This window comes from Neofelis nebulosa, chromosome 7 (assembly GCF_028018385.1).
Source record: "Neofelis nebulosa isolate mNeoNeb1 chromosome 7, mNeoNeb1.pri, whole genome shotgun sequence".
Lineage (NCBI taxonomy): Eukaryota > Metazoa > Chordata > Mammalia > Carnivora > Felidae > Neofelis > Neofelis nebulosa.
The window spans coordinates 6,462,704-6,487,689 of NC_080788.1; the positions used below are offsets into that span (position 1 = coordinate 6,462,704).

Genomic DNA, 24,986 nt, shown 5'->3' on the forward strand with positions numbered 1-24,986 from the left:
TTACTTTCCTTGAAAGTTGTTTCTTTTATTATTTAAAACATTTTTAAAAATTTTTATTTATTTTTAATTTTTTTAATGTTTTTATTTATTTTTGAGACAGAGAGAGACAGAGTGTGAGGAGGGGAGGGGCAGAGAGAGAGGGAGACACAGAATCCGAAGCAGGCTCCGGGCTCTGAGCTGTCAGCACAGAGCCCGACGCGGGGCTCGACGCAGGGCTCGAACTCACGGACTGTGAGATCATGACCTGAACCGAAGTTGGACGCTTAACCAACTGAGCCACCCAGGTGCCCCTAACACATTTTTTTAATGTTTGTTTATTTTTGAGAAAGAGAGAGAGAGAGTGCAGGCAGGGGAGGGGCAGAGAAAGAGGGAGACACAGAATCTGAAGCAGGCTCCAGGCTCCGAGGTGCCAGGACAGAGCCTGACACGGGGCTCAAACTCACAAACTGCGAGATCATGACCAGAGCCAAAGTCGGACGATTAACCGACTGAGCCACCCAGGCGCCCCTGTATTTTATTTATTTTTTAAAGTTTATTTATTTTGAGAGAGAGCGTGTGCTAAGGGGGGAGGGGTAGAAGAGAGAGAATCCCAGGCAGGCTCTGCGTTGACAGTGCAGTAGCTGATACAGCACTTGACCAGCACTTGACTGTGAGATCTCATGAGCTGTGAGATCATGACCTGAGCTGAAATCAAGAGTTAAGATGTTTGACTGAGCTACCCAGCACCCCTAAAGTTTGTATGTTAAAGAATGGGCCTTAGGTCCTAAAGCGGATGGGGATAGAAAATTTGTATCATAGAGGCATAGAGAAGGTATCCAAGTTTTTTCTAAAGTGGGCTTTTTTAAAGATTTTTTTTAAATTTAAGTTTATCTTAGAGAGTGAGCAAGCAGGGGAGGGGTAGAGAGAGAGGGAGACAGAGAGAATCCCAACCAGGCTCTGCACTGCCAGCACAGACCCTGACGTGGGGCTCGAACTTATGTACCACGAGATCATGGCTGGTCATGGGCCGAAATCAAGACTCAGATGCTTAACCAACTGAGCCACCCAGGTGCCCCTCCTATGGTGGGCTCTTTGGGACATACTGGTCTCTTACTAGAGTTGCTAGAGCCTGAGCATAATATTCTTTTTAGCAGATTTTATTTTATTTAAATGTTTAAGTTTTATTTAAGCTTTTAAATTTAAATTTTTAGTTAAATTTAATTTTATTTAGAATTTATTTTATTTTTATTTTTTTATGGAAGCAGTTTATATTTTATTTAATATTATTTTATTAATGTTTATTTTTGAGAAGCAGTTTATATTTTATTTATTATTATTTTATTAATGTTTATTTTTGAGAAGCAGTTTATATTTTATTTATTATTATTTTATTAATGTTTATTTTTGAGAGAGAGAACACACAAGAAGGGGAGGGGCAGACAGAGAGAGGAAGACACAGAATCTGAAGTAGGCTCCAGGTTCTGAGCTGTCAGTGGAGAACCAGATGTGAGGTTCGAACTCACCAGATGCAGGGCTCAAACTCATGAACCATGAGTTCATGACCTGAGCCGAAGTCAGACACTCAACCTATGAACCACCCAGGTTGCCCCCAAAGCAGCTTATATTTTAAAAAGTTGCCCCTGCTTTTTTCTTCGGTCTCAGGCTATCTTAGGCCGTGTTTACATTTTGAAGACATGATAAGAGTCTTAACTCTGAGGGACAGAGAAGGAATACAGGTTGATTTTTTTTTTTCCTTAAGAGATTTTTAGCTAAAATAGGAAATAATTCATGCCTTTGTAAAGTCTATGTAAAGCATTTATATAAAAGCCTTCTTTTTGAGTGAGGAGGTCTTTTACTTAGTACAGGGAGGGAGGGTATTTTTCACATGGGAGATGTGTTTCCTACTTTCTGGGGGACAAAGGAGGGGCTGAGTGTCCTTGTACCGTTGTTTCTTAAGTGAATTGTTTAAAATAATCATTATAGCAAAGTGGCACATTTTGGGGCAGCCTGCCCTTGGCCCCTGCAAGACACTGAGTGTGAAATAGTTTTGTGAACTGTGGAACAGAGCACAGTCTGGAGAGCACCTCTAAGATACATGCCATGCTACGGAAAATCCTAAGCAGAGATAGTGCTTTAATCCTAATTAAGTCATGATGTTTCTTTTAGAAATTTGGTTGTTTCTTACTCAATAAAAAAAAAAAAAAAAAAAAAAAAGAATAGTTACGGTTGAGGTTTCGACAGCATTCCCTTCTCTTCTGGGTGTACAGGTACTAATACAGACAGTCCAATAAGACTAGCCCCAATACTGGGAATTTCGGAAGCTGACTTTATGCCAGGTACTGTTCTCAGTGCATCACAGCTGTACATTCATTTAACCCTCATTACTACTCTAAGAGGTAGATACTCTGAATTATTCCCCTTTCACAGACAGGGAGACCGAAGCAGAAGGTTAATAGGTCCTAAGTGGCAGAGCTGAGATTTAAATCCACACAGTTGATTCCAATGCCCACCATTTTAACGGCCAGCCCATACTACTGTTGTAATTCATTTGATAGGCTTTTTTAATGATCGCATTGTATGTGAGCTTCATTAAAATAGAATTCTTCAATTTCAGTGCACTTGGAATGTGCCCTGCAAGGTTTATCAGTGAGGTTGGTTAATAAAATAATTGTTCGGATGTACTTTTCTGTAAGATCTGAGATCTCTAGTATTCATTTCCCGATGCCCTTGGTGATCCATGGCTCCTGTGAACAAACTGGCATTCACAAAATACTACCTTGGTTTTGGATGCATTCCTGTTTTTCGACCAGGTCTGAGAAAGGGGGACCCATTGCCGTGACTGGCTTGAGCCCTCTAGCCAGGAAGCTACTTTAAAAAAATTTTTTTAATGTCTATTTATTTTTGAGACAGAGCACGAGTGGGGAAGGGGCAGAGGGAGAGGGAGACACAGAATCTGAAGCAGGCTCCAGGCTCTGAGCTGTCAGCACAGAGCCCAATGCAGGGCTCGAACCCACGACCTGTGAGATCATGACCTGAGCTGAAGTCAGACACTTAACTGACTGAGCCACCCAGGCACCCTGGAAGCTACTTTAAAAAGGAGAGACAGAAAGATATTCTTTTTACTTCATCCTCAATAACAAGTTTACCGTTTTGGAAAATGTGCCACATTTTTATTGAGAATAATATTTGTAGCCTAAAGGGATTCAAATGCAGTTACAGAACTGTAGGAAACAGGCACCTACTTTGTTAATAGACTGCCAAATGCATTTAGATGTTTGATTATGTGATATAAAATTTCTCGTGTGTTAGTAAGGCATTATTATTTGTAGTCATAACAATAATCACTTTATTGAATATTTAGTATTAAATAGTCTATATATAAAACACTAGTTTTGAAAGACAAACATAAAAATGTATCTAGGCTTATTCAGGTATTGGTGTGTATTTGATCCTTTTCTAAAAAATTAAGCAATGTGGGGCATCTGGGTGGCTCAGGCTGTTGAGCGTCTGACTTCAGCACAGGTACTGATCTCATGGTTCGTGAGTTTGAACCCCCTGTCGGGCTCTGTGCTGACAGCTCAGAGCCTGGAGCCTGCTTCTGATTCTGTATCTACCTCTCTCTCTGTCCCTCCCCAGTTGCACTCTGTCTCTCTCTCTCAAAAATAAGTGAACATTAAAAAAAATTTTTTTTTAATTAAGCAGCGTGCAAACAACTTTTCATTTGGTTCTGGTTTGAGTGTGTGTCCTATTAGATAAGTATTTGGTTAACTACATGATAAAAAGTTCATTTTAGGAATCTGAAAAGTCAGTATACAGGAGAAAATAAAGAATGTGAATCTTTGCAGACTTGACCTGGGGGAGATTTTTGGGCAGTTCACCACTTTGGCTCTATCCATTTCTCTGTGCCAGCGAAAGGCGTTTTGGGGGGCAGCTCACCGTAACTGCAGAGTTCCCTTTCATCACCTTTGTGTCACATTTGCATCACATGCTCTATCTACCCTTTGGCCCTGTGGGGTCACTGTTGCAGAATTATGCTCTTGTAAGAACTGCTTATGTGAGAAATTGTCTTGGAAACTTTGCTTTTAGCAACACACATTTCTCCTTTCTTTGCTTCATGAATCAAATTTTATTTGGTTTATCAATCATTCTCATTTTTTGTTTTCCATTTCAGAGCCACTCAGTACACATGCATGTTGCTTAGATATTTGTTAGAGCCTAAAGCTGGCAAAGAGAACGTGGTAATGAAGCTCAAGAAACTGGAGTCCAGTGTGAGCACTGGCCGTAAATGTAAGTACCCTGTCTCTTGAGGGACAGTGGCTCCTGGTTTCGAATCGTCAGACCTTGTCATTTACAAAATACTCTGTAGATCATTCATTACTAATGAATCGAGTTTTTTGATGAGGTTGACCAGTAAGGCTGCCCTCATGAGATGACAGGCCAAGAAGATTGAAGTTTTGCTGCAGACCATTCACAGACACCCTGCAGACATGCAGTGTATTAGCTCAACTGTAGTTCTTAGAATTACACAATGTTTTGGCAATCCCTGACATGAGCTTCCGGCTCTTGGAAGGCCTTTGTGTTCTCTAGAACAGAATAGCTTGCCTTTTCCTTGCCTTTTCCCTTCTTCTCTGGAGGAATTACTAGAGGAAACGGTTAAGGTGGATCTCGGACTGTTCGTGGAGTGGTTTCACGTTCCAGGCAAAAGTGAAGTCCGTGTTTTGTACTCATCTGATTTGCTTTAATAATAAAGCGTACTGGGAAACCCATCCTTCTAATAACAATCGCATGGCTGAATCTTAGTGGTTTGATGAGAATCAGATATTGCTACAGTAGGTAGACAGAGGTGTTAGAATGGAATGTAGAAATCAGATGTTGATCAGTTATTTTGGAGCACCTGCTTTAGGTATAGTTCTGAGCTTTCTGAAAGAACTAAGATTACACGGTGTAAATAATGGTGTAAGATTTAGTGCCAAATACATTGGCTAGGATAGAGGAAAAGAAAGGTTTGGGAGGAGGTGGAACTCGAGGTGTGGCCAGAGAGAGTGGGAAGGAGAGCCTTCTTGAAGGGTGACTTCCTCCGTGAAGGCTCAAAACTGTTCATGAGCAAACTGTTGTGTTGGAAGGTCAATGAGAAACGAGTCTGACAGAGAAAAGACTTCAGTTATCCAGCAGAGGGATGTTGGAAGGTAGGGTGAGCTTTTCTGGATGGCTTTGAAGGGTAGGATTAGAAGTTCTCAGATTCTTTAGTGTGTCAGAGCTCACTAGTCTCCGAGGTGCAGGAAAGACTTACCCAAGGTCATTCAGCTAGCTAGTGCAAGAGCCAGAACTGGAACCCAGGATTACTCATCACATATTCTGTTTTGTGTTATTGTTGACACAGTAATCCCACGCATTCTTCTGAGGTAAGTCTCTTGAGGGTAGCTACTTGTGAACGTTTGCTCGGTCTAAGATAGAGTCCTTTAATGAAGGTACAGGTACTTCTTTTGGATGGTCCATAACGTTTAGGATCAGAACTCATTCTGAGCAGGTGCTCGGTAAATACTTGTCGATTGATACATCCCAGATTCATCGAATTACATGCTCAGATAAGGATCTGCCTCACAGTGGTTGATTCCATTCGACCAGGAACACTTTGCGTAGCCACTGCATCCTGCCGTCTCTACTTTGTCTTCTTGACAGTAGGGAGCTGAAGGGGGTTTGAACCACAGAGATGGCAAGATGATAACGGCGTTTTATAAAAAAGCAAATCTTTTGTCTGGAAAGTAAGTAAAATCTGAGGCATCAGACTCTCCAAATGAATACTGGCATCTGGGTCAGAGAAATGCCCACAGTGAATTAAAGCTTCGTATGTGAAAATAATAATGATAGTCGCAGTAATCGTACAGCTAGACTTCCTGTGATCGTAGTACTTTTCTCCTAAAGACGTACAGGTGGTAATGTTCAGACGTCACAATCCACGCTCGTGATTGACCTTGCCTAAAGTATATCGTAAGCCACTGTTAAGGTATCCACTGGAACGGAGGTGATAAATTTAAAGTCACCGTCTTCCATGCCTGCCAGAATCATTTTCCGTGTCCTTCGTGTACTGTAAAGTCCTTCCGTATTCCTGAACAAAGACTGAGCCTCACGTGGCAGCCACCTGTCAAGACACCAGTGCCGGCCCCTCACCCTGAGGCAGGGATTCTGCCTTCGTGGTACCTACCGATTAAGTTATTTGTTAACTGTTGCGGGTTCCTCTTGCAGGGTTCAGGCTGGGCCACGTGGTCCATGCCATACAGGCGACTCAGCAGAGCCTTCACGCCACGGCCCTGGTGCCCCGCCTCTGCCTCACGTTAGCCAACTTGAACCGCGTGGTTTATTTCGTCTGCGATACCATCCTCTGGGCGAGGAGCGTAGGGCTCGCCTCGCACGTTAACAAAGAGAAATGGCGAACGTGGGCTGCCCGCCATTACTGCTGTTCCCTCCTGCTGAGCCTGGCCAGGGATCTGTACGAAATCTCCCTGCAGATGGAACAGGCGGCACGAGACGGGGCAGAGAGGGAGAAGTCACCACCTCGGGACCCTCCGGGGTACAGCGTGGCCGACGAGGAGACAGAGTGGCTCCAGTCCTTTCTCCTCCTCTTGTTCCGGTCTCTGAGGAAGCATCCTCCCTTGCTCCTGGACACGGTGAAGAACTTCTGCGATATCTTGAACCCCTTGGACCAGTTGGGGATCTGTAAGTCCAATCCTGGCATCATTGGACTCGGAGGCCTTGTGTCGTCTCTGGCAGGCATCGTCATTGTGGCGTATCCTCACATGAAGCTGAAGACGCAGTGAAGCGGTTTCGGGCTCGAGACTGGCACGTGCTTTAAAAGACGCCGTCTCAGGATGGACATCTGCGTGAGGCGCAGACCGCGTCAGACCGTGCTTAAAGACGGGTTCTTGTGAGCGTTTAGTGACCAGTGATGTGAGCAAGGGCGGGGCCAAGAGTGGAGAAGGGGACTGCATGAAGATTTACACGGGTTTTTTAGAGTGCTGGAGTGACTTCTGAATTTCCGAGTATTTCCCTTTCATCTAACATCTATTGAGCCTCTCTCGTGCTCATAGCGGGAGCTTACCGTCTACCGAATATATAAAAATTAGAAAAGGCCCAAAGTACTGAACGCTAATGCACCGTGACTTTGGGGCCGAGAACCTCACTTCCGTAGATCTGCTGCTCAGCTGTCTCTCAGATCTAGTAGGAGCCTCTTGTTCCTCTGATCGGTTACCAGCCCCGCCCCCCGCCTCTGCATAGATCCCCATGCCGGGGTGCAGGGGGCTGGGCTGACGGCCTTGCATCACTGCACTCCTGTCCTTCCCCTGTCCACAAGGAGACTCGGAAACGCATCAGCCACCTTCGTGGTATAAACTGTGACTTCAGGTCGTGGGTGAGTAAGCAAAAATCAGAAGCACATAGAAAAGGACTGAGGTAAAAAATAATGTGCACGAGAGGTGCCTGGGTGTCTCAGTTGAGCATCTGACTCTTGATTTCAGCTCAGGTCATGATCCCAGGGTTGTGGGATCGAGCCTTGCACCAGGCTCCATGCTGAGGATGAAGCCTGCTTGAGATTTTCTCCCTCTCCCTCTGTCCTTCTCTCCCACTCACACTCTCTCTCTAAAATTAAAAAAAAAAAAAATTCTTTGTTTAATATGGAAGGTCACGGTGGGCGCCTGGAGGTAGTAGCCTGTGACAGATGAGGAAACTGAGGCTAAAAAAGTGAGGCCAGCGCTTCAGCTTTCAGACTCCCAGTCCAGGGTTCTTTCCATTATATTTCATTGCCTTCCTGGGTGAGTGGAAGTGTGAGACTCTCCAGAATCCTGTGCGAAAAGGCTTTTTTCGAACTTTGTTAGTCATTGGTTCACATAAAAATTAAAACTATAGCTAGATTTATCAGCTGGATTGTCGTATTTAAAGCCATATAATCATTTGGGCACTTCTACGTTGTCATCAAAATGTATGCAGTTAAGAACTTTTTGGGAATACTCTGAATGTGGGAATGCCATAATTTTCTATGATAAATCAGACCTCCTATGTGTGGGGAGGTTGGGGGGTGGGAAAGAGCAATAAGGGACCAGTGACAAGGCCATTTATTCGTGTCCTACTTCCCGTCTTGGGTGTTGAGCTGTGATTGCAGATCCTCCGATTTGAGGGCAGTGAGATAGCAAAATAGGATGCCATCAGGCAGGAGGCCGGTGTCAGTCCTGCCAGTAGAGCCGTTTCACTTACCTGAACGGAAATGAGAAAAGAAACGTGCACTAAATTTCCCAGGAATGTGAATGAGATTCTTAAAAACTAGACTCAGGTCCTTGGCTCTCTTATTTTTAAAGTGATTGATCAAGATAACGGGATTTGAGAAGACACTCGGGGAATTTTAGGAGAAATGAAAGCTGCTAGGTCAGGGCAGGTAAAAAGTTTAAGTAACCAATTCTACTCTGTCCAGATCCTTTGCTGTCATAGATTACTTATGTCTAATAAATTGCTAGACAAAACAGACTCCTGACTCTGTGAATGTGTTCTGGGAATGAGGAAGAGCGAGAAGAAAGCCAATCCAGAGACGATCAGAGTGGATACGGTAGAGAGGGCTCTGGTACAAGGAGCTCCCGCCTGGAAGGTCCAGGCTGAGGAGGAGGGTGAAGAACGACTTAGGTTGGAACGTCTGGGTTGAAAGACCACTAGGATGATCTCCTCCGGGAGAGGGTCTTCTGGACCAGCTCTGCCAGGTGGTGGTCTGGCTTCTGCCTGGAGGAGTGGGGCTCGAATCTGCGGTCGCCTGTCACAGTGGCGCCCTGCTTGCTGCTTTTGTCCTCTGCACTTTAGCGTGAGCGATGGGGAGTTTGGGAAATGCCATCTCTTCTAGAATGTGTGAAAACCTGAATGGTACCCCAGAACCTCCCTCTCTGCGTTTTTCTTGCTTCTAACTAACCATCCCCACCTCCAAGCCTCCACATTCATGAGGGATTCTGAAGACCAAAGACATTCCTAATAGACGCACAGAACAACTGAACATTGTTCCCTGAGAATTAGCTCAACAACGAATGTCTGAATACCATGCTTAGTTTGGGGATCCACTTGTGCACAAGAGGACCAAGGCCCCTGTGTTCATGTCGGGGGGTGAGGGGGCAGGTGGGGGGGAGGAGGAAAGGAAATAAACCTGCGTCTTCAAGCTGTGGCTGGGAGATGGACTGCTCCTGGGGGACCGTCCTAGGCCCTTTCACCACTTCTCCCCTCTCACCCACATTCCGCACTCCCGGCCGAGGCGGCCAAAGGACCAGCTTTGTCAGCAGAGCTTGCAGGCACAGAGCCCTGTACTCTCTGGCCCAGAGCCACCGCTCCAAAGCCCTGGAACTGCCCTTTGGCCCAGTTTGCTCTCCAGACACAGCCTCATGGATGAATTGCCCTGAACCTTGAGGCGAGGTTTTTAAATGCTTCCATTTTTAAATGCTTCCTTTCCTCCATCACTGTCTTCTATTTTAAAAGGCCCCAGTCCAGGGGCACCTGGGTGGCTCAGTCGGTTAAGTGACTCTTGATCTCAGCTCAGGTCATGATCTCATGGTCAAGAGATTGAGCCCTGCCTCAGGCTCTGCACTGATAACTGCTGATAGCTCAAAGCCTGCTTGGGAGTCTCTCCCATCCTCTCTCTCTGCCCCTCCCCCCCCTCAAATAAATAAACATTAAAAAATAAAAAATAAGGGTTCCTGGGTGGCCCTCTTGGTTAAGCGTTCGACTTCAGCTCGGGTCATGATCTCACAGTTCGTGAGTTCGAGCCCCACTTTGGGCTGTCTGCTGTCAGCGCGGAACTCGCTTTGGATCCTCTGCCTCCCTCTCTGCCCCTTCCCTGTGTTCTCTCGCTCTCTGTCTCAAAAATAAGTTTTAAAACATGATGTAAAAAAATTAAATATAGAAGTGCCAGTCAATAAGTACTGAACATACCACATATTTCTTACTCCTTTTGGAGGCTCCCTGCGTGACTCTTTCCTCCCTTTCCTGACCTCTCATTCCCTGCTTTATTATATCACAGATACAGAGTTGATGACCAATGGAGAAAGCTCCATTTCTCCTCACCTCCTGCCCTTCTCTGGTTGCCCACAGCATACAGCTTAGCCGAGAGTCCTCAACAGAGATAATGCGACGAACAATAAGGAAAATAAGTTTGTACCCCCATTATTCATCTTATTATTATTTTTAAGTAAGCTCTAAGCCCAACAGGGGGGTTGAAATCAGGACCCTGAGATCAAGAGTTGCATGCTCTACTAACTGAGCCAGCCAGGAATCCCCCCACCGCCACCAATATCCATTTTAAGAGGCCCTTAGATAATCTGAAAACTGGCTTCCTCCATACTCTGTCATCTTTGAAGCCAGGAGCTAGAACTTGGGCCCCCGGCTGGTTTGTACTAAGGAAGGGATGAGAGGTGATAGTTCTTGGTTGTTTGCATGCTTCAATAAGTCAGAGGATCCTGGCCAACACTGTTTCAGACTCGGCAAAATCCAGTTAGCTCTCCCACGGCATATTCTGGTGGCATCTTAGACCGGGTGGAGTTCAATAAACTTCCTTGAAATCTAGGAATTTACAGAGGTTGAAACTGCTTCCTCAAAGGCTAGATTGTCAAAGAGTCAACCCCCAGCTCTGGCCCTCTTCTTGAGAGTAATGTATCAGAGAGAGAGTAGTACATTTGGGTGAGCGCTGTTCCTGCGTAGGTTTAAATCTTACTGTTCAAAATTCACTCTTGACAGTAAATAATAAGGGATGAGGGAAATGGGTGGAAAACAGTCCCACAGCACACTCTGAAAAAGGAACCAAAGACTATAGAACTTTAGAATTCATGGGTTTAATGACATATTCCAACACCTTCTTTCTGGAAGACAGGTGGTTTTTTTGTTGTTGTTTGTTTTGAGAACCGGGGGCCAGAAATGTGTTACAGAATGGATTTTTCGTGGCTCTGGAATAATAACGTCTCGGCCTGGATTTCCATCAGCTCTGCAGTCCACCTCCTAGTTGGCCGTATCTCCTTACAGAAGTTAGGGTACGTTCAGGGGGCCCTGGCTCAAATAACCATGACAACTGGCTGACCCAACGTTCTCTTCCTCTCTGCCCTCCTCCAGCTGGGAGGTGTTAGTAGCATTGCCCAAGGCTTCTCTGGAGCAGCTGGAAGGGTTTCTTCTGGGGAGACACTCAGAAGCCTGGGCTCTGTGGGACCGAGGCAGCATCCGCTAGCGTGAGTGCAGGGGCCCAGGAACATCTGCCTTACCTGCTTTGTTTCCGAGAGTTAAAGGAAAGAAGCTGAGGGTAAGGGTGTCCTGAGAATTTTACTGAAGATGAAGAGGCCTGCAGGGAAACCACTGAGGGAGAGATTACTCAAGGTGAATGACCAAGAGTGTAGGATAGATATCCTGGCGCACCAGCTTTTCCAGAACGCTGCTGAAATAGCTGGTTTTAAGAGTGACTGCTTTCTTAGTTGAGCATTCCGGGAAGGACCGGCAGATACGCTTGCTTAAAAAGAACAGAATTAATGCAGAACTTTTTCACCAAAAAAAAAAAAGACTAAACCTGAAACTTATTCTTTCAGTCTCTTTTGGATCTTCATCTGGGAGCCTCTTCATCTAAAACCTCTTACCTCGTAAAGCTACCCTTATTTCTCATTTCTTACCCTGAACCCTTGTAAGAAACATCAGTCTTGACAAGTAGGCTGTGGGGCAGCTCCTCCCAGTGGGACTCCAGGGAGGGGCCGCTAGTCCTTGACATTCACCCTCCAACCAGATGCCTTCTGTTGAGGGACCTGGAGCCCCTAGGCAGCCTGGGCCTCGTCAGTGGTCATGAGAGGTAGGGGACTGACCCTGCAAGTGTCAAGCTGAGAGCTTTCTCATGGACCTGGCACTCTGCTTTGCAGCTTGAAGAGCTATGACGGCCATCAACAAGGGCCCAGCCTTGCCGGATGGAGACCTCCCCGTAAGTAACTTGGGCCTTTATGAGAAGGGAGGAGGGGACCACTGAGTGGGGGAGGGAGGACAGGTTCAGGGGATTTAGGACAAGATCTGTCTCGATTATATTCACCTTTCATTGACCATTATGTCTTCATTATTCTCACCCTCACTGCCTTTTGCAGGGGGCTCTTAGAGGAGGGGGCGGGGGAGTGCCTAATGAAAACTAAACGCCTCGGAGGAAAGGACAGAAATATTGGCTGAGAGGTAAAGAAAGGAGGGGAAGGGAGCTACTTACTGAGTTCTAAACCCTGATGCAAAAGCCCCTGCTTTGTCCACCCAGGTGGGGTGTCGTTTGAGACGCTGAGCCGCTGTATTCTGTAACTCTGGGGCGTTGTGTGTGTTCTGTGCGAATGGCACCTCTCCGAGTTACACGCGGCACAGCCTGTGCTGTGTATGGGAAGGGGGCCGAGGAACGGTGTTTCCAGAGTTGTGTGTCTAGGCTGGTTTTCTCTGCGACTCGGAGCGGATTGACACCTTCAGGTGTACCTGATGCCTCCGTGCAAGGCCTCTCCGATTTAGGCACAGTTCAAAGAGTCAATGAAGCTTACAAATTGTGCACCCCTATACTGCCCATCTTGTCCCCAATTAGGGGACCTAATTTAAACTAACCTTTGCACTTGGAATCACCACGTTAAGTTTTATATCAAATCATAGAATATAGGGGCACTTGGGTGGCTCAGGTCATTAAGCTTCCGACTTGAGCTCAGGTCATGGTCTCTTAGTCCGTGAGTTCGAGCCCCGCGTCGGGCTCTGTGCTGACAGCCCGGAGCCTGGAGCCCGCTTCAGATTCTGTGTCTCCCTCTCTCTCTGCCCCTCCCCCACTCACGTCCTGTCTCTCTCTGTCTCTCCAAAATGAATGGATGTTAAAATAAATAAATAAATAATAAATAAATAAATAAATAAATAAATAAATAAATAAATCCTAGAATACAGAGGCGTAAAATGAACAAGTGGGGTCGGGATCGACCCTCTTTGGCTCTGCCTACAACAACCTCCGAAGATTCTGTCCAAGTGTTAAAATATTCTCGTTTGCAGTCATAATCTTTGTCTAGTTCAAATTTCAAACTCGCCTGCAAAATGAAAGCTAAAATGCCGTGGCCTGCTGTTCCGAGTCTCCTTGCTGGGTCTTCTACCTCAGCCTACAAATAGAGAGGCCAGGTCCTCTCCTCCAGAGCAGAACCCTGTAACAGGGACACATCCGACTGCAGAGAGAGCCCCCGCGCCTGAGTCAGACGGGGGAGCTTTCTCTTTTCACTTCCTGTGTGGCGGTTTCTGAGCATTCCTGCGAGCGGACAGAAGCAGAGAATACCCCTCACTAGCTGCCACAGCCGCTCATCAATCCCGTGGCCGGTCTGGCCTCATCCACACGCTCACTCACTCCTCTGCCTTGCGATATTTTGAAGCAAATCACAGGCCATTTCAGGCCTCAGTTGCAATCCTGACTCTGCCACTTACTAGCTGTGTGATCTCGGGTAAGTCACTTCACATCTCTGAGTGTCTGTGTCCTCGCAGGCAAAGTGCTAGACCTCAGAGGGTCGCTGTTAGAATTCAGTGAGGTCTTGTCACCAAAGCACCCTGATCCGTGCCTGGGGTATAATGGCACTGAGGAGACGTTCCCTTGTGCATGACTGGAGTCCACATTCTTTCAAACACCTGTGTTCGCTGAGAGTCCCAGGCCACCTCCAGTTTAATTCGGTGTAGGTGACTGCTGCGTAGGTGAAACGCATTAGTAAGGACATGGCTCCCCGATAACAAGAAGTGACGGTTTCACTATACCCCATGTGCTCAGACCACATCTGGAATGCTGTCTTCAAGTGTGAGTGCATATATTGAAGGAAAGCAGCACTAAACTGTAGCAGGTCCAGAGGGGACCAGCAGACCAGGGTGGTAAGCTAAGTTAGGATCTGGAGCTATTGAGCACAGAGGAGGGACCACTACAGGCAGACATATATATTGCCTTCAAATATGTGAAGGGCCAGCCCATGAATGATGAAATAGGTTTGCTCAGTGTTGTTCCAGAGGACAGAGAGTGGAGCAGTGGGTGAAGGCACATTGTAGCTCAGCACTGGCTGTCCAACAAGGGCCACGGCCACTCTAGGAGGGGCAAGACCCATCCAAGGAGACATCTAGAGACAAGTCTGCCAGAGAGGCTATGGGAAGGAGGCATTTTTGCTGCAGAAGCTCCCGGAGATCTGAACTTCCGTGATTCCGATCTAAACTCACCCCTTCTAGGTACAGCCCCGGCTGATTCGTTTATTCAGCCAACATTACTGCGCAGGTTTTAGGCTAGGCACTGGAGATGCAAAGAGGACGGATGGCCAGGAGAGAGACAGGTACACACATGATCGCAGCACCATGTGATGCGTGTGGAGACAAGCCAGGAGGGAGTGGAAGCTTCTGACGTGATGGAAGAGGGTCAGAAGCCTCACAGAACCAGTGAGCCTCCGGCCGTGTCTTGAGGGAGTGGCATTTTGCCCGACAGAAAGGGGCATGGGAGGGCAGGGGGAGAGTGCCCAAGGCGGGGACTGGCATGCGGAGGCCGGGAGGCCACGTCCCAGCAGCTCTCCAGAGCCTGGATTGTGGCCAGGAGAGCGGAGCAGCCTGGCTCTTGTGTTCCCCCTCTGGCCCGAGTTCCTCCTGGGTCGCTTGGACCCCGGCTAGCCTCACCAGTGGGCGCCGTGACCCGGGGCTGCCTTCCCGAGAGGCACGAGAGGGCAGAGGGACAACTCGATTGCCTTCTCTTCTTCCAGGAGCAGGAGAACGTCCTGCAACGGGTCCTGCAGCTGCCGGTGGTGAGCGGCACTTGCGAGTGCTTCCAGAAGACCTACACCAGCACCAAGGAAGCCTACCCCCTGGTGGCCTCTGTGTGCAATGCCTACGAGAAGGGTGTGCAGGGCGCCAGCAGCCTGGCGGCCTGGAGCATGGAGCCCGTGGTCCGCAGGCTGTCCACCCAGTGTGAGTCTTCGTGGCCCTTGCAGGCCACCATCCGTCAGTCTGTCCGATCGATAGCTCGCTTGTCTGTCTGCCGACATGTCTGTGCACCTTCTTGTCTGTCTGACCGCCTTTCTTACCACCTACATCCCATTACACAGATCATGCAGACGTAGAATAGCTACAGATATGGACATACATCTCTTCTCATCCTTACATGTCTCGTCTATCGCCAAGTTGGCATTTTCCTGGGATCACATGATAGGCCAGAGAGTTGGCAGGGGAGGGAATGGGCAGAGCCGTGTGGGCCGTGGTGGGAGTGAAGCCTGTGGTAGACCAGACACCCAGTTTGGCCCCAAATCTGGCGGCAGCAGGAACTCGTAGAGTCTGACACACAGGCAGGGTCCCTAGGTGCTAGGGCTGGCCCGGCAGGGCCTGAGGAGCGGGGGCACAGGAAGCTCTCCGGGCCCAGGAGCTGATGGGACCAGCCGGTGACAGTCCATGTGGCCCCTGCTATCAGACCCCCCCTGTTCAAATTGTCCTGCCTTATTTGTAAATACAGTCTCCAAAGCAAGGCGCCCTCTCTCTCTCTCTCTTGCTCTCTCTCTGTTTTTATTCCAGCATGGTTAACATACAGTGTTATGTTAGTTTCAGGTGTACAAGATAGTGATTCACTAATTCCATACATCACCCGCTGCTCATCACAACATCCAAGGCAGGGCTCTTGACAGGGCTGAGGGAAATCCCAGCAGCACCAAGAAGTCTAGGACCTTCCACCATCCTGATTAGAGAATTATGGGTGTCTGAGGATTCTGCCCTGGGCCAGCAGCCTCCCTGCCTACAAACTCTTCAAATCATTTCCCTGGGTCTCATTTCGCCCAATCAGAAGATGGCCAAGTCATCTGGGTTCTCTGCTGCTTGAGAATTTTGTGAAGAAATGTCACCTATCTGGAGAAAGCATATGTGAAAGATTATGTGAGAGAATATAGAACCCGTCTCCATGGTCACGACTGCAGGGCTACATCTTCGGCAGCCCCTGGGCAGTAATCTCCTAGAAGCATTTGCGTCCCCTGGGACTTGCCCTGCTCTCTGGGGACAATTCCTTTCTCTTCCCTGTGACCCTCTTCCCGCTGCTGATCATCTTCCTCCTAGAGGTCAGAAGGAAGGGCAAGGACCGTCTGGGGCCTGGGCTGGCCGTGGCTAGGAGTCGGTCACCTCCAGAACGAAGCCGTGCCCGCCCTACTCCCACCAAGGCCCCCGGAGGGCCCTGCTGCCCCTGCTCACACGCCTTCCCTCTCCTCCTTCGTGCCCACCCAGAGTTCACCCAGAGAGGGGAGGGAGGGCAGGGAGGGAGAGCCCAGTATTTGTTGGTGATTCACAGAGTTTCTGCCAGTTCCTCCTGCAAGGTAGGATCCATTAACCCACGTCTTACGAATGAGGAACCGGAGGCTCGGGCAGGTTGTGACTCCCCCGAGGCCACGCTTTGCAGGTGCAGGCTCTGGGCTTTGAGTGCAGACCTGCCTGACTCCAGAGTTCCTACACAGAGGGAAGACACGGGCCTGGCCTCCAGGAGTTACCGCGGACTGGAGGGGCTGCAGGGGAGCCCCAGGTTCCCAGATGCGCTGGAGGCAGCAGGGCTGGGGGTTTTGAAGGCTCTGAGGCACCTTCCCTGGCACGGAGGCCACTGCTAGGTTCTCACGGCTCACCCCACCATGGCCCTTCACTTCCAGTCACAGCGGCCAACGAGCTGGCCTGCCGAGGCCTGGACCACCTGGAGGAAAAGATCCCAGCCCTCCAGTACCCTCCTGAAAAGGTGAGCCCCTTTCCTCTTCCGGAATGTGCCCCGTGTTCCGTTGTCCTGCTGCTCAGGAGGAGAGGGCACAGAGTGACGATCCATGACTGTCAGTCTTTCATTTCTGTGGTAGGCGCCCTTCCAGCTTGGGGGTGGCTGCCCGCTCCTAAGTCCACACAGCAGGCTTCCTCCTCTCCCTGTGGTGCCAAATGAAGGCAGCCTTTCTGGAAAGCAGGCCCCGCCCAGGGGCAAACTCAAACAGGAGCTTGGGGCGGGTCTCACTGCTTCCGATCCCACCACCCCCCCTGCCCTGCCCCATGACACCTGGTGGACCCACACTGGGCCACTTGCTAACTATAGTCCCCTAACATCCTGGGCCACACTCATCAGATCCCGGGACTGCAGTCCCATGTCCTCAAGATCCAGTCCTTTGTGGACCATGAGACTGAAAAGGTCACTTTACCCAGATACACGTGCATTGGGCGTTTGCTAGGTAAGGGCTTTGGGGATAAGCTCCCTCCCACTGACCAACTATCTACTCATCCCACAACTATTTCCTGAGCCCTGCCCTGTGCCAGGGGCCGTGATGCGATTTGTGGAGCCCTCCCATTTAATCCTCTTGTCAGCCCTCTGGGACAGGGCAGGGATCCCCTTTTTACAGATGAGAAAGCTAGTGACTTTTCCCTGGCCGCACAGCCGTAAGTGGAGGCCACGTGAGAGCGGGTCTGCTTGGCTCGGAGGCCTGTGCTCTTCACATCTTTCCGGATAAAGGGCACCTTTGTCACAAAAGGGCTCCCAGGCTAATAGGAGAGAAAGATCAATTATTTCGGTACAGAACTGGTAGGGTGAGCAGCCACATCTCTGAGTCAATATAAACACAGGTGGGAATGTGAGTGGTGTTCTGAGGGAAGAACAGAGAAGGCATTAAAGGAGTTTGGGAGTGGAGGTGCCTTGTGTGCATGAGAATCTCAAGACGGGTGTCATCAAGGAGGTGACCTCTGTGGGGGAAGGATGGTGAGGATCTTGACAGGTGGAAGTGGGGTGTGAAGCAGCCAGGAGATCCATGCACAGGGAGAACTGGAGCTCTTCCCCTTTAAAGCCCAGCGTAATCAAGAGGCCCAGATATTGGTGCCAGTCCCTGGGGCCTTTATTTTCTTTTTTAAGTAAGCTCAACGCCCAGCGTGGGGTTTGAACTCACAAGCTTGACATCAAGAGTCAGATGCTCTATCGACTAAGCCAGTCAGGCGCCCCTCGCTTGGGCCTTTAATTGAGGCCTTCCTGGGAGCTGGGCTCAGGGCTACCAGACCCACAGGCCTGACCCCCCCCCGCCCGCCCCTTTCCCACAGATCGCCTCTGAGCTGAAGGACACCATCTCAACCCGCCTTCGCAGTGCCAGGAATAGCATCAGCGTTCCCATTGCCAGCACTTCGGACAAGGTCCTGGGGGCCGCTCTGGCCAGCTGCGAGCTCGCCTGGGGGGTAGCCAAAGACACTGCTGAGTATGCTGCTAACACCCGAGCCGGCCGGCTGGCCTCCGGAGGGGCCGACCTGGCCCTGGGTGGCGTCGAGAAGGTGGTAGAGTACCTCCTCCCTTCCGCCAAGGAAGAGTCAGGTATCTATCGTTAGGGGGGCTGGCAGACCTCCCCACCCCCACCCCCCTGGGAAGGGAGGCGCCTACCCATGCTGCCTGGGAATTAGCAACAGGCAGCCAGGACTCACCCAGCCACTGCTCTGGAACAGGGAAGGTCTGGCAAGATATTTAGATGGAGCCATCCTAATATAGCCTCCTCGCCCCATTTGTAAGTGGGGCAAGTGAGTGACCCGAGTCACTAGCAGACTTGTGGTGGAACCAGGGTGACCGCTTTCCAACCCTAGACAGAGGCCCAGCTTCCCTAGCCCCTCTCTGATCAGCTTTCCTCTCTTTTACCCCCAAATCCAACCCAGCCCCTGCTGCAGGACACCAGCAGGCCCAGAAGCCTCCCAAAGGCAAGCCAAGCCTCGTGAGCAGGGTTGGGGCCCTGGCCAACACCCTGTCCCAATACACCTTCCAGACCACAGCCCGCGCGCTGAAGCAGGGCCACGCCCTGGCCATGTGGATCCCAGGTGTGGCACCTCTGGTGAGTGTCTGCCCTGATCTGGCTGACCCCCAGCCTGGGTCCCTCCCACCCGACTCCACCTCTGGTCCTAAGAACATTCCCTCCTCCAGCCTGGCCTGGGACTTTTGGTCTAAGGACAAGAGGCCTTAAGGCGGTTGAGGGCCGGTCCTCTGGCTGCAAGGGGAAAGAAAGGACAGGACATGAACCAAGGGCAAGCCTGCCTTGCTAGGGTGTCTCTCCCTGTCCCTCTGAGTCCCGCCCCCCAAATTCACCCTCCTAGGGGGCCTCCTGCTGTGGGCCCTCCTGCCTATGAGGGAGCAGAGGTCCCCCGGCTGCTATCCAGACACTAGGGAGTGTCCCCTGTAAATAATCCAGGCCCCAAGCTCCTTCTCTTGGGGAGAGAGCCCTGGCCAGGCTGCATCCCTAACCGCCCCAGATTTCAAAATTTCCTTTCCAGAGGCTTCTCATTTGCATCCTACTTGGCCCTAAGGCAAAGCCTCCTTTTCTGGGTGCACGTAGGGCTATCTCCCCACCATACCCCCCTCCACCTCTGTGTATTTTAGCAGAGATAGACTGCGTTTTTCTGTAAGAAACAAAGACCAAATAAAGGAAAATAAAGGAAACACAAACAACATTACAGCATAAAGGTCAGCAAACAAAAGAGCCATTTCTGAGCCACCATTCGGGTGACACTTTTAAAAGCTCATCAGCCCTGGATCATCCATTCAAGCTAATGTTTGCTGAGAACGTGCTGTGCGCCAGCTTCTGTGGCTCCAGTAGGGATACAGGACTGGTAGTTCCCTTCTGTCCCCTGTACTGGGGGGTCATTTCCCAGCGGGGGCTGAGACAGACCCGTGTGCCAGCCTTATGTGTAGTCGGGAGACCCTACTGTACCGTGCAACCTCAGGCACCCTGTTCACATAAGACATACTGGTGTCCCCTGGAGTTGAATAATAAATGTTTGTGGAGCTCCCTAGGGTCCAGAGTGAGCCAAGCTGTGCCTCAAGGGGACACTAGCCCACCTGCCCAAGTCTGTTTCCGCCCATGGGACACTGTGGCCCTGTTGATTTTTTCACTCTTTAAAGATCTCCAAGCAGTAGCTGCTAAAGCTAACCACACATACCCCCTAAGACCCATCGATTTGACCCACCAGCAATGAGAGCTTATGTCCCCCAAAAGACACATCGAAATGTTCCTATCAGGCTTTATCCTTAGCCAAGAGCTGGAAACAACACAGACGTCCATCAACAGCAGAATGTGTAAATTATGGCATGTGTACATGGACTTATCACAGGGAAGAGAAGGAGCTATTTTGAACGCGCAAGAGCACAGACGAATCTCACAACATGATGTTGAATAAAAAGCCATTCGTGAAAGAAAACACATTGGATGAGTCCATTTATATGAGGTTCAAAAATGGGCAAAACCAAGGCATGGTGGTAGAGGTCAAAATGTGGTCCCCCTGTGCCACCCACCCGCCTGCGTGGGTGGCACAGGGAGACTGGGGGGTTGAAAAGGGTCTGTGTCTTGATCTGTGGTAGTTACACAGGCGTGTGCTCAGGAAACCTCACAGAGCTGCACATGAACGATGTGCGCACTCCAGGTATGGAAGTTATCCCTCAATGACAAGTTTTAGGAACAGTCTGCTGGGGCCTGACCCTGGGGGTGAGGGGGTCTGCCCCTGAATCCAGCAGCCCGCGGCCTTCCGTCCCTCAGAGCAGTCTGGCCCAGTGGGGCGCGTCCGCGGCCATGCAGGTGGTGTCCCGGCGGGAGAGTGAGGCGCGGGCGCCCTGGCTGCACAGCCTCACGGCCGCCCAGGAGGAGGACCACGAGGACCACACGGACACAGAGGGAGAGACGGAGGAGGAGGAGGAGGAGTCAGACACCGAGGAGAACAAGCTCAGTGAGGTAAGGGGGCTGGAAGCTGAGTGGGACCAGGATGCCTCTGGGTCCCGCGGCCCAGTGAGGGGACGAGAAGCAGAGGCACAGGGTGAAACAGGGTCTCTGCCCCCCTCCCACCCCAACCCTCCCCCCCCCCCGCCCCCGGGGCTCAGAGACGCAGTGCCTGCCTCCTGCACCGCTCCCCTCACCTACGCACAGCCTCTGTGCCCCTCCCTCAGCTGACCCGCACAGCAGGTGGGGAGACGGCCAGACTCATTTTGCAAATGAAGAAGCGGGTTCAGAGGGGGGAAGTGACCTGCCCAAGGCCACACAGCTGGTGGCAGAGCCCAGCCTACAGCTGTTTCAGTTTGGTGTCCCCCGTTCTTTCCCTTCTAGCTCTGGGGGTTGTGGGGAGGGGGAGGGCCAGGGGAGCCGCTGCAGGAGGTGCTGACCTAGCTCTGGCCCGCAGGTAGCAGCCCTGCCCAGCCCACAAGGCCTCCTGGGCAGCGTGGCCCACACCATGCAGAAGGCCCTCCGGAGCACCATCTCGGCCGTGATGTGGGCGCCCGCGACTGTGCTGGGCTCGGCAGCCAGGATGCTGCACCTCCCCGGGGCCCCTGCTGTCTCCGCCGCCAAGGGGAGGGCCATGTCCCTGTCGGACGCCCTGAAGGGTGTCACTGACAACGTGGTGGACACGGTGGTACACTACGTGCCGGTGAGTCCCGCCCCAGGGGCCTGGAAAGGACGGACACAGCAGCTTTGACTTGGCTGCGGTGGCCTTCCCGTCCCCAATCTCCCTGGCGGTCCTCCGGATCCTCAGCGCCCCAGAAACGTTTTGACAAACCACGGCCTTGACTGGGGGCCCTTGCCAGCCCCAAGAGTATAGAGCCCATGACCCTGGCCTGAGACCTTTCCCCACATGCCCCCTTCTGACCATCAGCCTGGGGTTGCTGGTGGCCCAGCCCTCACCTCAGCAAGCAAGGGTGTGCTGCTTCCTGGGAAGGGGCTGGAGGGAGGTTTCCAGGGCACCCTGGGGGCTGGGCTACGTTCCAGGGCACAGTGGCCGCCCCATCCCAATCCTAGCACCTAGCAGCAACAGGAAAAACCAAGAGACACCAGTACTGTCTGCTTGGGCGTCCCCGGGGCCCCTTCCCAGAGCAAGTTACAGGTTGTGTGGGCTCCATGGCTGCCAGCCAGGCGCCGGGCCCCTCGGGGCTAGCAAGGCTTGGGGGGCAGGGGTCGCTGAGTCACTCGCTTTCGAGGGGCAGGCCAGGGGTCCCGGCAGCCAGCCTGTTCACCTTGGGCCCCAAACAGGGCCAGGCCTGGGCACCCTGACCCCGGTGGGGACAACGTGTGGGCCATGCTTAGTGCACAACTCCGCCCCAAGGAAAGGTGGGAAAGCCACTCTCTTTCCACCGAGGGACCCTTGAGGGAGGCTCAAGGTGTCCGGAAACTGGGAGGAGGGGATGCCTGCTTTGCATAAGGGTCTGGCCTGTGGAGACCACTGGAGAGAGAGGGCAAGACATCATTGATCTCCCCTGGGCCCCCGCTTCCCCCCGCCTGTGTCCCAGGGCACTAAAGGCTCAGTCCTACACTCCAGGCGGTGCCCTTCCCCTCGAAGGTCGCTCCTGGGAGGCGTGGATGCGAGGGTCCCAGAGAAGCGGTGGGCGGGAGGCGCAGGGACAGCGGCCAGGCCGGGGCCCTAACACGACTGCCTTCAGCTCCCCAGGCTGTCGCTGATGGAGCCCGAGAGTGAATTCCGGGACATCGATAACCCGCCTGCGGAGGCCGAGCGCCGGGAGGCGGAGCGCAGGGCGTCTGGGGCGCCGCCCGCGGGCCCGGAGCCCGCGGCGCGCCCCCCGCAGCCCCGCGGCAGCCTGCGGCCCGCGCGTAGTCCCGGGGCGCCCCCCGGCCCCGGGCAGGAGGACAGGGCGGACGCGCCCGCCGCGCCGCGCCCGGTCTTCCCGGCGGTGGCCCGCGAGAAGCCCGCGCGCAGGGTCAGCGACAGCTTCTTCCGGCCCAGCGTCATGGAGCCCATCCTGGGCCGCGCGCAGTACAGCCAACTGCGCAAGAAGAGCTGAGCCCCGCGCGTCCGTCCGCCCGGCCCCCGGCCCCCGACGGCGGCGAGGCCCCCGCCAGCTCTCCAGCCAAGAAACAAAGCCCGCACTTCCAAGTGAGCGCAGACTTCTTCCAAGTGGGCCCCATTCCCGCGGCATCATCTTCCCAGCACCTTTTTTGGGCTTAGCTGTCAGAACCTATTCTTAAGAAGCATCGGAGCAGCAGCTTGCTTTGCTTGTATGCCTTTTGTTTTTGTTTTTCCGAAGGATTGTCTGACTTGATGTCTCACTTCTTTAACCAAATTTGTTGCCAAATGACGTGTGTTTCCAAAATGTAGATCCAGCATCCGTAGACCAATAGTAAGCAGGAGTTTGTGACCCATGTTTAAGCCCTGAGCTCAGAGACTCCCCCTGAGTATCCGGGCTCTCCGCAGACTCCTTTGAAGGGAGCAACGATTAGGTGCGAAAGCTGTTGTACGTTTCTGTAAAGAGTAGCCTCGCATTTCCGAGGACCCGCTACTCTTCCCAGGCTGAGCCCCGGCCTGCGCTCTGTAGCGCCACCTTCTGGCTCACAGCCACCTTTCCGTTTGCGTCCTTCTAGCCTTCCTTCCATCTGCGCGTTCACCCTTCCGTCGCCTTTTGACCGCTGGCGCCCTGGTGCTGGGGGACAACGGTGACCTTTCACCTCCTTGAAGTCTAACCTAGACAGACTGTGTGTATGGGCTCTGTGACCACGGTTCATTTCAAGCCCTATTTTTGAAAATGGCAGTATTTGGTAAATCTAGGGAATGGATACGTACAATTTAAAAATTCAAATATTGCAAAAGGGTGTGTGTCTTCCTCACTGAGTTCTCCAGTTCCCCTTCACAAAAAGCACTGTGCTGTCAGTCTGTTGTGCATCCTTCCAGGTACAGGCTGTGCGTGTGCAAGCCCACTTTGTACACTCCCCACCTTGTTCACACAGCTGTGGGATGTTATCCTGTAACAATACATCTGAGAGATCTTTTTGTATCCATATCACAAATACCCCTTGCTCTTTTTCACGACCATCCAGTAAGTGCTTCGTGGTATAGATGTGCTATCTTTGACTTCACTAGTTTCCTAATAATGGACTTCTAGGTTGTTTCCTTTGTTTTGCTCTTGCAAATAGTGCTACAATAAATGTCTATATACAAAATGCTTTATGCTGATGTGTAGATAATCTATAGGAGAAATTTATAACCTGGAACCAGGACATGCTGGGTAAAAGAGTATGCGCATTTTAAATATTGTTAGATGATGCCAAGTAACCTTCCAAACCAAACTCAGTTTTTCTTGTTATTGTCATCTGCAGCTGTCAGTCCTTTTAAATATGTATTTATTTATTTTGAGAGAGAGAGAGCGACTGTGTGTGTGTGTGTGTGTGTGTGCGCGTGCCCCCGTAAGGGAGGGGCAGAGAGAGAGGGTGAGACAAAGTCCCAAGCAAGTTCCTCTGTCAGCACAAAGCCCAATGCAGGGCTCAAACTCATGAACTGTGAGATCATGACATGAGCCGAAATCAAAGTCAGACGCTTTACCAACTGAGCCACCTCGACGCCCCTCTGTCAGTCCTTTTGGATGTCCATATATACATTCCCCATAGGTTCCCCTCAGGCCTGTGAGCACCCTCTCGGCCCCCACTCTGTTGCACCTCTGAGAGCCCAGCTTTCTGAAACTGACTCTGGGTCCCGGCAGAGCTTTGGTGTAATGAGTTGTTGACCTTGATCCATGGTTCTGGAATCTGAGGATGCCCGGAGTGGGGGATGGAAGTGCCAGTGACATACACATGTGGACATAGCCAGGACTCTGAGCTGGCCTTGGCACCCACCCCACCTGTGCAATCCACACCACCCCAGCAGTTCCCTGGGGAGGGAATGTGATCTGGCAAGGGGGGCCCTTATAAATAAACTGATATGTGGGGCACCTAGGTGGTTCAGTTGGTTAAGCGTCCCACTCTGGCCCAGGTCATGATCTCACCGTTCGTGGATCTGAGCCCCACGTCAGGCTCTGTGCTGATAGAACCTGCTTCGGATTCTGTGTCTTCCACTCTCTCTGCCCCTCTCCTGCTCATGCTCTGTCTCTCAAAAATAAAATAAAATTGACATTAAATTTTTTTTAATAAATAAATAGGCTGATAGGACAGGGGCTAGAAAATAGAGTCCCACCTGGCCCTGGCAGGGCTCCCGGGGGCAGCTGCTGGAGCACTGACCTCAGGCCTGGATGTGTAGAGAGAACC

General features: G+C 51.2%; 2 protein-coding genes across 7 annotated transcripts in view; both read left to right on the top strand.

Moving 5' to 3' along the window:
• Positions 1-10,144, top strand: part of PEX11A (peroxisomal biogenesis factor 11 alpha) — a 74,896-nt gene extending 64,752 nt beyond the window's left edge. The window contains exons 2-3 of one of the 3 annotated variants that reach the window (XM_058736586.1): positions 4,151-4,266; positions 6,223-8,490. In XM_058736586.1, the coding sequence (XP_058592569.1) occupies positions 4,151-4,266; positions 6,223-6,794 (688 nt within the window). In that variant the 3' untranslated portion in view covers positions 6,795-8,490. Of the gene's footprint in view, positions 1-4,150; positions 4,267-6,222; positions 8,491-10,015 lie in introns of those variants that run through there. The other 2 variants (XM_058736587.1, XM_058736585.1) reach the window with 2 other exon arrangements.
• Positions 10,145-11,094: 950 nt separating this feature from the next.
• On the top strand, positions 11,095-23,911 carry PLIN1 (perilipin 1). Of its 4 annotated transcripts, none has more exons than XM_058736581.1 (9): positions 11,095-11,210; positions 11,883-11,941; positions 14,727-14,931; positions 16,638-16,720; positions 18,046-18,310; positions 18,643-18,815; positions 20,511-20,702; positions 21,145-21,390; positions 22,397-23,911. In XM_058736581.1, the coding sequence occupies exons 2-9, from the start codon at positions 11,894-11,896 to the stop codon at positions 22,754-22,756; spliced, it is 1,572 nt and encodes a 523-aa protein (XP_058592564.1). In that variant the 5' UTR covers positions 11,095-11,210; positions 11,883-11,893; the 3' UTR covers positions 22,757-23,911. The 4 variants fall into 4 exon arrangements, with proteins under 4 accessions (XP_058592564.1, XP_058592563.1, XP_058592565.1 ...); XM_058736580.1 differs by having other exon boundaries at positions 11,153-11,281; XM_058736582.1 differs by lacking the exon at positions 11,095-11,210 and adding an exon at positions 11,258-11,355.
• The last annotated feature ends 1,075 nt before the right edge of the window (positions 23,912-24,986 follow it).